Source organism: Mustela nigripes, chromosome 1 (genome assembly GCF_022355385.1).
Source record: "Mustela nigripes isolate SB6536 chromosome 1, MUSNIG.SB6536, whole genome shotgun sequence".
Classification (NCBI taxonomy): Eukaryota; Metazoa; Chordata; class Mammalia; order Carnivora; family Mustelidae; genus Mustela; species Mustela nigripes.
The window spans coordinates 259,337,270-259,349,357 of record NC_081557.1 but is presented as its reverse complement, the minus strand read 5'-3'; the positions used below and the strand labels follow the sequence as shown (position 1 = coordinate 259,349,357).

Here is a 12,088-nt window from a genome sequence, read left to right as displayed (position 1 = left end):
GACATGGGGAGTTAGAGAGGAGAAGGGAGTTGGGGGAAATTGGAAGGGGAGGTGAACCATGAGAGACTATGGACTCTGAAAAACAATCTGAGGGTTTTGAAGTGGCGGGGGGTGGTGGGAGGTTGGGGGAACCGGGTGGTGGGTATTAGAGAGGGCACAGATTGCATGGAGCACTGGGTGTGGTACAAAAACAATGAATACTGTTACACTGAAAAGAAATAAAAAAAAAAAAAAAAAAAAAGAAGCAGTACCCAAATGTCTGCTCAATGAGCAAAGGATGAGTATCAAGCTACAAGCTTCCACTACTGCACATTAGTAAACTGTATGTCGGTCAAAGAATTTCCAAAACACTCACCTCCTCTGTCAGTTTAGTGTTGGATTTTTCTAACGCATCCACTTTTGCCTGAAGATTGTTTACCGTAGCACTGTAAAGAGGAGAAAAACATGACCATTTCTCCTGAAAAACAGAACATCCTGTCCTACCCGTGTACACAAGCATCACAGGTATCACCCCGTTGCCTAATGTCCACAGCTCACGGTGGACTTGCAGGCTCTAAGACAGTCCCAAGGGGCTGTGGACGGTACCTGCTGTACTCTTGGCACTGAGCTCTGCACTAAAGCACTTGCTGGATGAAACAAAAGAGCTGATCCAGGGCACTCTCAGCTTTAAAGTTTACGTACATATAAGGACAAGCTACCTGAATCAAGGGCTTGCCATGTACCACGCACTTTCCTAAATGTTTTTATTTGCCTTATTCATTTACTCCTTTCAACAACCCTATGCACCAGGGATCCCTCAATATAGATAAAGAAACTGAGGCATGAAAAGAGTAACTCACATTTTTATTTCACTATCAAATGTGTGTTTTTGCTTGACTAACCTCTCCATAATTCACTGTAGTCATTTATTAGTTCTTGGTCCCCAGAGAAAATATACTTAAATTGTTTTTGAATTTTCTAGCTGAAATCAAGACTACTCAATATTTATATTGATACTGGTATAATCATGCTATAGGTTTTACTTAAATTATCTTTGTAAGAGGATTATTAAAAATAGTTAATGGGTATATTAATTTTTCTGAATTATTTGACAGTCTTTAGCATAGCAAGAACACCAATATACTTGAAAATATCAACAGACTGTTTCATGTTCTGGACAGTTCTGAAAAATAGTATTTGGTAAATGAATGTTAGTGATAGTAAAGGGAGGGTAAGTTAATACCATCAATTCAATGTATAAATGAAAAATGCAAGGACCAACATGATACAACTAATCTAAAGGTACTAAGTGGTTTGCTCAAGCTCAATCTTGAAATATGTGGTTGGATCTACTGAACTAAGGATGTTTGTCACATGTTTAAGAATTCTTAACTGAACATACTTATTTAATCACTAGAGTCATAATTACATACTAATCTTATACTGCCTTTCACTAGAGGTACCAAAATGGTTAAACGACATTTAATTTAGTGCCTAGCTTAGTGCCCGGCAAGCAGGAAGTCCGTATTTTTGTTGAGTATTGCCTGAACTGATCCTCATGGTTTATCAGTTTACTGTTTACTTCTCCTTTCCTTCACAACAGAATCCCCAGGGAAGTAGAAGTATTAACTCATTCTTTACTTTAGGTGTCTGTTGAGTTCTTCTACATAGTTCTTCTGATCCAGAATTGCAGTAATCTGGCCATCTCTGGGTGTAGAAATAAAATAAATAACATTAGAAGTACCAAGATCCCCCTCCCCCAGTCTTTTCATAGAACACAGAAAGAAAACCATAGTACAGACACACTGAACCAAAAGACAGACCTGATGTATAACGCTTCCAAAAGACTCAGATACTTAAAAATGAAACAAAAAATTCTCTACATTAAAAGGCCTTTATTGCAGCTTACATACCTTAATAACTTCGGTTATAGGTATAACATTACATTCTATACATTCTATCAGAGGCATTTTAAAAATAAAAATTTTCTTCTCGTAATTGATAGCTTTTTTTCTTTCTGTCTGTCTGTCTCTCTCTCTCTCTCTTTTTTTTTTTTTTAGTTTGTGTGTAGTTGTGTATAGTTTTTAAATAATTTAAAATTATTTGCTTTCTGCTTCCTGGTCTCAGAGTCAGGTTTGAGACTCAGGGACATAAACCTCAATACTGTCTGCCCTCTCCCTGGCTGAGTTCTGCCTCACGGAAGCTGCCCGCTGGGCTACCAGGGGTCTCTTGTGGGTCTCCTGGTGCTGCTTGTCCCTGATGCTGGAGGCCTTGTCGTGGCTCCCTGCTGGCTGGGATTTAGCTAAAGTTTTGCCAGTACTCCTTATAACAACAATTTTCCATTTGTCATAGGAATTAAATTAAGCTGATTTTGGCATAATAATTGTGATTCCCAAAGGCCATATCTTTGCCTTTCAATGTTGATTTCATTTCAAAGTGAATGGTATAAAAGGCTTTCACAAAGATCAAGTGTTTAATGTTACATGAGAAAATAAAGAGTGGAAACAGGAAGTTCACTTCTGGAACCAACTAATTTATTACAGCCAAGTTAGAAAGCCAGACTTTTCAATTAAAGTCAAATCAAGGCCACATACCTCTAGTACTAAAAGAAAAAATGATGTAGTCTTGGCTCAATGTCCAAAGTTAAGAATGTCAGATTAATGGTGCTTTCAACTGCTAAATTTATCAAGAGTATTAGGCAGTATGCATCTGATGTCTAATTTCTAAGGACCATATGGATCTTTCAAAACTTTTTCGAGGGCGCCTGGGTGGCTCAGTGGGTTAAGCCGCTGCCTTCGGCTCAGGTCATGATCTCAGGGTCCTGGGATCGAGTCCCGCATCGGGCTCTCTGCTCAGCAGGGAGTCTGCTTCCCTTCCTCTCTCTCTGCCTGCCTCTCCGTCTACTTGTGATTTCTCTCTGTCAAATAAATAAATAAAATCTTAAAAAAAAAACAAAAAAAACAAAAAACTTTTTCGAAATAATTTTAGATTTACAAGAGATGAAACAGTAGTGCAGGTCCCCAAATACTCCTCACTCTGCTACCCCGAATGTCAATGTTTCATATAAGTCCATAATACATGTTTCATATTTCATGTTTTAACAAAACCGAGAGGGCAATCCTCCTGATCAAGAAGACGATGTTTTCAAATACTACTTCATGTTTCATATTTCATGTTTTAACAAAACCGAGAGGGCAATCCTCCTGATCAAGAAGACGATGTTTTCAAATACTACTTCAAGAGATGGAACACTGAATTCCTTTATAAACCCCTTTATTTTATTAACCCCTGAACCACACTGTAGGAAAATCACTTCACTAAAACCTCTCTTAGGGTTTAGCGGGCACAAGAGTCAGCTCTTTTTGACAAGACTATGAAAACTATATCATCAGAAATTCTTTCAGCAAATCTGTTAAAGCACCATTGTTGTAAACTTTAAAGGCTATCAAAGAACATTAAAGAAAAAAGAAACTCCGTTGTCTCTGTACGTACCCTTCACTACCTTTACTGCTGTTCCCATCCTTGAGATACATTGAAAAATCTATAACTCCAACCTACAGAGAGAATTTTCAAAATTTAAGATAAGATTAGATACTTTTTAAAAGGCATAATACAATATCTCTTCCTGGGCATTCAAAACAGCAATAACGTCATGGCCATTATTTGAAATTTTTGATGAAAATGGGGTGCCTGGGTGGCTCAGTCCATTAAGCATCTGCTTTCGGCTTGGGTCATGATCCCAGGGTCCTGGGATCGAGTCCCACATCAGGCTCCCTGCTCCGTGGGGGAGACGGCTTCTCCCTCTGCCTCTCTGTCATGAATTAAATGAATTTAAAAAAATTTTTTTTGGATGAAAATGTTTTACTTTTATTATATCAAGAACTTGAGAACAGATGAAAGTAAGTAAAGAATCGAGATTAAGGCAACAGAACCAGAAGACCAGATCATGCTAGTCAACACAAGGCTCTAAGAAAGTCAACAGAAAGCTTACTATAAATTTAAGGCTTAAAGTTTCTTTCTCTTTGGTTTCTCTCAAGTATTCTGCTACTGAATCCCTATTCACTTTTAGGAATAACGTTTTAAAAATTCTAATTACTATTTCCTTAAAGAAGTTTCAGAAAATGCAGATAAGTAAAAGGAAGTAATACAAAATACCCATAGTTCCAACCAACCCGAGAGGACCACTATAACATTTTGGTATTTATTCTTCCAAACTTACATTGATGCAATATGTCTAAATTTTTCAGGACTGCTATCATTCAGCTTATTTCTCTTTTAAAATTGAGGTCAAAATATCCTACTTCCTCTTCCACTTTCTCAGAGTATAAAGTAACAAATTTGCTGTAGTATTTCAGAGAAGGGGTGAGAAAGTGTCATAGTGAAAGTGAAGGGGTAAGAAAGAGTCATAGTGAAAGTGATAGCTTGATTTATTGAGCAATTCATATGTGCCAGGCGCTGTACCAGGTGCATCACATGTAATAATTCTTTCATTCCTCACTATACCCTATGAAATAGATACAGATATTCTTTTTTCTCCCTGTATTACAGCTAAGAAGCGTGATGCATCAAGAAACTAACTACAAAATTTATTCAGCTAAAAAATTAAGCAGCAGAATCCGAACCTAAACAGTTTAGTTTTAGTCTGTATTCGTAACTGCCACGCCTGTGTATGTATTTTAGCCTGTGTCTCTCTGTGTGCATTTTAGTCTGTATGAAATATTTTACTTTATTATTTTAAAATATTTTAATAATTTATTTGACAGAGAGAGAGAGAGACAGCGAGAGAGGGAACACAGCAGGGGCAGAGAGAGAGGGAGAAGCAGGCTCCCCACTGAGCAGGGAGCCTGATGCGGTGCTCGATCCCAGGACCCTGAGATCATGACCTGGGCCGAAGGGAGTCGCCTAATGACAGAGCCACCTGGGAGCCCCAATCTGTATAAAATGTTTTAGGCACGGATTACAATCAAGACAAGAATGTGAAAAATATTCATAATACATAAATGAGTCAAGTTAGAAGGAAAAGTAAGTTGCTTATATTCACATCAAAAATGCACAAATCCAATTTATGACTCACAGAATTTCCCTTAATTTGGTTGGTATGATCCGATCCACCCAAATTCTGAGATAACAGAGCTCAGAGACACGCGTGGTGACTGAGCCTCTTTTGCATACCTGAGAGTCCAAGTCTTCTCCTTTCATGCAGAAATTGGCATCAATGACATTCAGACCCACCAAGAGACCAGCAATTATGGCTCCTTCTTCTTCCATCATGAGGGCATTGGGTTCATAGAATTCACTGTAAGTGAAATCCACACAATACCAATAATAAAACTTCAAGAATCCAATGATGTAATCTTGAGATGAGCAGAAAATGCTGGCCTCATGGTTGAATATGAGTACCAAAATAATAGCGAAAAACTTAAAAAAAAAAACCCAAAACAGATGGCTTGGAAAGTTTATTTTAGACAATACGTGCATGAGTAGACTCTAGATATTAGTCCCTGAAAGAAAAGTGATGAGACTGATACTTTCATTGAAGTGACTGTTTATGCTTTTCCCTTATATTTATTTGCATTTGAGATGCAAGGGACAATTTTTCAATCTTGAAGCATCTTTAAAAAATTGGTTTTTCAAAATTTGCCTCAAAGATTTGGTTTATTTATAAGCGGAGGTGTAGTGTGACCACACTGTTATTCTAATTTGCATTTACATGATAGCTTGTGAACTTACGTATCTTTATATATATATGCATATGTATTTATGTACATGTATATATATATATTTTAAGATTTATTTATTTGAGAGGGAGAGAGAAAGAGAACATGCACTCATGAGTGGGGAGAGGGGCAGAGGAAGGGGGAGAGAAATCTTCAAGCAGCAGACTCTGCTGCGCGTGGAGGCTGAGGCAGGGCTCCATCCCACAACGCTGAGATCATGACCTCAGCCGAAACCGTCAGGCAACTTAACCGACTGAGCCACCCATGCACCCCGATACGTATTTATAAAGTAAGCTCTATACCCAATGTGGGACTGAACTCAGGACGGCGAGATCAAGAGTCGCATGTTCCACTGACTGAGGCAGCCACGACCCCTTCCCCCCTGTTTTCTGTTTACTAGCCATTTTGATTTTGTCTCGTGAAATGCTTATTCAAACCCTTTACTCATTTTAACATTTACTTGGCTCTCTTTTTCTTACTGGATTGAAGGAGTTCTTCGCATACCCTGAATGCGCATCATTTGTTGAAGATATATATTACAAATAGCTCCTTTCACTCTGTGGGTTGCCTTTTAACCTTGTGTCTTTTGGTAAATGAAGTTCTTCATTTTAATGCAGACCAATGTATCAATTTTTTTCCTTTAAGAGTAGAGCTTTTTATGTCTTATTTAAGAAAATGGTGTCTACCTTGTATTTTCTTCTAAAAGTTTTACTGTTTTCCCTTTCCTGTTTATATCTATAATCCATCTGTAAATTTTTTTGTGTATGCTCTTTCTAAATTTCATGTTACATGTCTGCTTCCCTGGCTTACTGAGCCTGGGCACATGCCAATATGTCAAAAGCCTTTCTTGTTTTTGGGGGGGTTATCACATTTTGGACTGCCCTGTATATGTGCCACAGTGACAGACTGAACATATGTACCAAATAAGTACCTGTTCAAGAGTGTGTGTGTGTGAGGTGTGGGAGAAGGTATTAGTCGAGCTACATGAAACTGCCACGATATCAACTGTTTTTGATCTGTGAAAATGGCAAATTTCTATGATTTGACCTCATACGATATAGAACCCGGCAAGAAAAGAACAAAGTTTAACAAGATGTTCATACCTGAGAAGTTCCTTCTTATTGATCAGAGCTTTCATATATTCTGAGAGTTTCTTCTGCATTAATGCCAAGCGAAGCCAGGCTCTTCCTCTGCCTACCGGTGTCCTAGAGAAACACAGGAACCGAACAACTCAAAGTAGCAGAGCTGGAGCACGGTGGGGGAGATTCCCGTCCTCTCGCTCACAGTCCTCAGTAGAACATGCACACTGAGGTGCTCCCTACGACCTCCTCCACCTCATCTCTACGTGAGGAATTCTGCGGGGAGTGAATGGTGCAATGAAGGGGATCGTGGGTCTGGGGGTGTGTTTGGAACAAGTGCTCTGGAGAAGAATTAGTTACTGAATGAGACTACGATCTGAAGACAGATCCTCTGGGAGGCCCAAGTGAAAACGTTCCATCACGTTAGCAATCGTAACTCCTCAGAGACTTAGCGTGGATCACATTAAGTACCCACATACTAGTAATGCGGACACAGTCCACGTAGGCCGCTATCTAATTAAAGTTAAACCAGCCTAACTGAGTACGATGGTTACTACTCTTTTTCAAGTTCTGGGGCAGGTTCCCAGTGTCTGTAGCTAAGGTTCACTTCACAACTGTTTTAATCTTGGCTCTCAAACATTCTTTTTCTTAATCATGTTTAGCATGCTCCCTCCTTAGATCTCATTTCTTGAGATTCGAACTGATTCCCACAAGTGCTTTAAGAGGATGAGAAAACGTTTGGTCTTTTAACATGAATACAAGTTCTTTAAAATTAATAATAATTATCCCTCACAGGTACACTTCTCTTCGTATTCGATATGAGTAGTTCTCTCACAACAGTTCTGACGCACAGAGTTTTCTTTTTGGATTGTTATGAAATAAATTATGGTCATCATTATCTTGAATCTTCAAGGAGATAGTTAATAAGAATCTTTTCCCAACAGAATTCAATCTTAAACTTACTTAAGTCCTGGAAGATCTTTAACACTTGCTGTTATCTCTGCAGCTTCTGGAACAAGCTTTTCTACCAATTCTAGAGGCCCCCAGAAGGATTTATTTTGTCCAAGAAAGGTTTTCTTAGCTAAGGTGATAAAAACAAAGCAGTATTTTAATATTCTTTGCAACATAAACATGCTCTCAACACACAAACACGTACACACACTTCTTTCTCATTCGTTCAATCCTTTTTCCCAGGGAACTAGTCCTACATTATTAGACAGTTCTAAAACTATTCATGCTTTCAGAACAGGTAGCGTTTTCTGAAAATTAAAAACCTCCCACTTCCCAAGACTCAGCCCTTTCTCTTTCAGGAAGAACTTATAACTAGCCCGATGTAATAAAACATTTTATAGTACTTAAAGCTGCATGCTATTAGTGAGGAAAACAGTCCAATGGGAAAGAATACATAATCCAGAAACAGGCTGTTAGGTACTAGGGAAGGAGCACGGAAAACAAGACCAGGTCCTGTCCTCAAACCTTATGGTTAAGTGGAAGAGCGCAAAAGCAAGAGTCCACTGTGTGACCTTGGGCAAGTTAGTGTTCATTCTAGGCCTCTTTCCACCTGTCAAACAGAAGGGCCGTACTGGACTAGTTCCAGCTCTAGAATTTAGAGATCAGTGTTTCGTAAGCCCTGTGTGCTCTTTAATTCAACCACATCCCTGTGTCCGCACAGGCGGCATTCCAGTAGGTTAGTATTACTAATTCAAGCCTCTTATTCTTGGGCTCCATAAAGACCGCTTTTCTTCTTTGGGATGTGCTGCCTGAATACAGCTGTGTGCACATCTGCAACCTGGGGCCATGGCCTACCCTTCAGGCCGTGTTTCAGGCAGTGCTCCATCACCACGAAGAACTGCTGGAGGGGAGCGTAGTCGGAGTCCAGAGTCCTCCCCAGGTTCAGAGCGGATTCAATCAAGCCCTTGATACTCAGCTTGGCCATGTTCATCAGGTTCATGCGTTCATTAGCCATGAGATAATTAGGATCTACAGCCAAAAAGAGAGAGAATGGACCATGGTTACTGGAAACAGCACATTTAAAAATTCAGCATGTCACTGTGTTGACATGAGCATCGAAGGTACAAGAGCAAAGCTTGGTAGGGCTGTTGGTATCTTACTGAGAAGGAAGACAGTGGCACTGAACTGTACTGTTCGGTTTATATTCTCTGCCAAGTTTTACTTGCTGTTAAAAAGAAAGATGCCTTGGGGCACCTGGGTGGCTCAGTGGGTTAAAGCCTCTGACTTCAGCTCAGGTCATGATCCCAGGGTCCTGGGATGGAGCCCTGTATCAGGCTCTCTGCTTAGTGGGGAGCCTGCCTCCCCCTTCTCTCTCTCTGCCTACTTGGGATCTCTGTCTGTCAAATAAATAAATAAAATCTTGAAAAGAAAAAAAAAAAAGATGCCAGTTTCCCTCAGGAATCTTTCTTTTTAAAAAATATTTTATTTATTCATTTGACAGAGAAAGAGACAGAGAGAGAGAGAGGGAACACAAGCAGGGGCAGAGAGAGAGGAGGAAGCAGGCTCCCCACTGAGCAGGGAGCCCGAGGCGGGGCTCGATCCCAGAACCTGGGATCAGGACCTGAGCCGAAGGTGGATGCTTAACAAACTGAGTTACCCAGGCGCCCCTCCCTTAGGAATATTCTGGATGCAACAGTGAAATTACTTATTTTATCCATTTCAGGTCTTCAGCACAGTCTTAATACTCTCACCACTAGCCCTGCCATTACCCTAACTCGGGTGCCCATCACAGCCACGACTGCACAGCCTTCCCGCCGGTCTCCATGATGCCACCCTGGCCCTGCCCCCTTTCTCCACAGTCTGTCAAGCGCTCTAAAAATTACAGCCAATGTAGGGGAAAAAAAGTACTTAAACTTTGTTCCAAATACACTATATACATTATTAGTATTATTGCTTATGCTAATTATATTATTATTTAAACTAAGCATTACTAAATAAACTAATTAACAGTTTTAGCTCCCCCAGTTTTGAGACTCGGCATACAGTGTGATAAGCTACTTGAGGAAAGGGACTAAGCACCACATTTTATCCGACAGAACTCAGAACAATCCAGGCACTCACGACTCCCACTTGCTGGTGCCTACTCTGGGCCGGGTACCGTGGGTTGCTCCCGGCAGTTAGGATTTCAATCCCTCCTTACACCGGGCCGTGACACGGTGACCGAGAGCGCCAACTTACACGCGTAGCTTAAGAGTGTAAAGCTGAGCCCTGAGCCCAGCCGCTAAGAGACAACAAAGCCAGAGTCTAAACCAGGGCTCTCTGCCTCCGACACCTATGCTCGGGGCCATTAGAATCTACTCACAAATGAACCAGTGACTCCAAAGGATATTATCCTTTTCTCTGCTGGCCATTCTTTTACAGGACCACCTTACTTAATTCTTGTGACTTCATCATTAAATATCGTCCCTTCTTTTAGAGAGGTAAAGCAGGACCACACAGTTAACAGATTGAAGGCCAAACAGTTCATAAATGGCAGAATTTGGATCTAGATCTGACACGAAAGCTAATGGATCCTCTCAAAGGTCAAATGTATCGTGTTTTTAAAAACTAGAAAAGGCCCAGACATCCATGAACTATTTTACCACTTGACAAAAAATAGTAATAAAATCCATGTACCCGTAACACAAAAAAGCTACAACATAAAACAGATGATTTCACTCAACTTGTTCCTAATTTTCTTCATGAAAAGTTTTCAATTGTATCTGCTTTCACAGTTGAATAAGCAGAATCAAATGCCAAATTCTAAGCTACTTTTCATTAAGTTTATGGACTTGCAGATTTATAATCCCAACCATATAAACTTGGTTTGTTGTGTTCTCTGAGATATTTTCAGAGAAACACTTCATTAAGAAGTCAGAAGTGGTATATGTTATCATTGATTCTTTCTTGCACAACAAATGTTTTAAGGCCGTGCCTCAAATGTGACTCTTCGCTCGGGGCAGGTCAACTTGTCAAAACCAGAACAAATTTACAAGGTGACACTGAAATACACAATAATCTAACCCCCTAAAATACAGCTTTATCAGATACTAATTTTCAACTTTGTTACTGGCATTTCTGTGCACTCCAGTGTTTCTAAGACACACTTACTGTAAAGAGAGAGAAATTGCAAGCAAGCAGGGAGAGGGGCAGAGGGAGAGAGAGAATCTTAAGCAAGACTCTGCACTGAGGGCACAACTCCAGGCAGGGCTCGATCTCATGGCCGGAGTAGAAATCAAGAGCTGGACCCTTAACGGACTGAGACATTTGGGCACCTTGCACTCCAGTGTTTCCAACCTTCCATAATCACTGGATGGAAGGAATGGCACAGAGGTGTGTGAGTGTGCATGAATGTTTGCGGAGAGCAACTAGATTCTCTACTGACTCCCAACAGATGACAAGGAAATGTCATCAGAGTTGGATGTGAGACTTTTGCCAGAAGTGGTGATAGATTTATACTTCTAGAAACATTGCCTCATCTCATTCTTCTTAGAATCATTATCAGAATGTTCAAAACATCAGTTTGGGGTCTGGTGAATAAGCTATGGAGAAAGATGAGCTAATGCCTAGGGAAACTGAAGTCCTAACAGCCTGTACATTACTAGTGTGGCGCTATAGCCTGTTTGAACTCATCTACATCAAACACAACCCACTCATTCTTTAGAAAATATTGCTCTCAAGCTCAGTACTACTGACATTTTGGGCCAGATAATTCTTTTTTTGGTGGGGGACTGTTCTGGGAATTAAGTTTAGCAGCAGCCAAGCCTTTACCCACGAGGTATCAGCAGCCCTCTCCAGTTACGACAACCAAAAAATGTCTCCAGATAATACCAAATGCCTGTTCCTGGGAGACAAAATCGGGCTCCTTCCCCATGAAGAACTACTGCTCTAAACAAATAAAAGAAGGTCAAACAAAAATCAGGGTAATTTGAAAGTTAGGCACAATAGCTCAAAAGAATTAACTGTTCATTATTAATTATATAATGTAAAATCTTTTTAAAAATGATTATTACCTGATGCTTATTATCATAATTTTTGTGTTGAACAGTATATGAGAGTATGGGCATTACAAATAATTTTAATTGCTTTAACTGCTTTTCTGTTTGGTACTAAATTAATTTTTAATAATTTTTATAATAAAAATATAACAATTTTTAATAATAAAAAATTAAAATTTAATAATTGCTTTAATTGCTTTTCTATTTAGTACTAAAGCAAATTACTGAGAATAGTACTTTATATTATTTCTTTTTTACATTTTGTAATGTTGGCTAGTAGTAATGATCACTAAATCACTAACCTGTCATTGGAATAAAAAATACT

At 39.6% G+C, this 12,088-nt stretch overlaps 1 protein-coding gene across 10 annotated transcripts in view; it reads right to left on the bottom strand.

The window, feature by feature from the left end:
• RUFY3 (RUN and FYVE domain containing 3) overlaps positions 1-12,088 on the bottom strand; it is an 81,500-nt gene that overhangs the window by 21,781 nt on the left and 47,631 nt on the right. For all 10 annotated transcript variants that reach the window (XR_009401244.1, XM_059384965.1, XM_059384984.1 and 7 more), the window contains 7 exons: positions 8,582-8,755; positions 7,739-7,856; positions 6,800-6,901; positions 5,152-5,275; positions 3,472-3,533; positions 1,621-1,686; positions 356-425 (listed from right to left, as the gene is read on the bottom strand). Coding sequence is in view for 9 of the 10 variants with exons in the window: in XM_059384965.1 (XP_059240948.1) it covers positions 356-425; positions 1,621-1,686; positions 3,472-3,533; positions 5,152-5,275; positions 6,800-6,901; positions 7,739-7,856; positions 8,582-8,755 (716 nt within the window). In the remaining variant the exon portion in view is untranslated. The remainder of the gene's footprint in view (positions 1-355; positions 426-1,620; positions 1,687-3,471; positions 3,534-5,151; positions 5,276-6,799; positions 6,902-7,738; positions 7,857-8,581; positions 8,756-12,088) is intronic.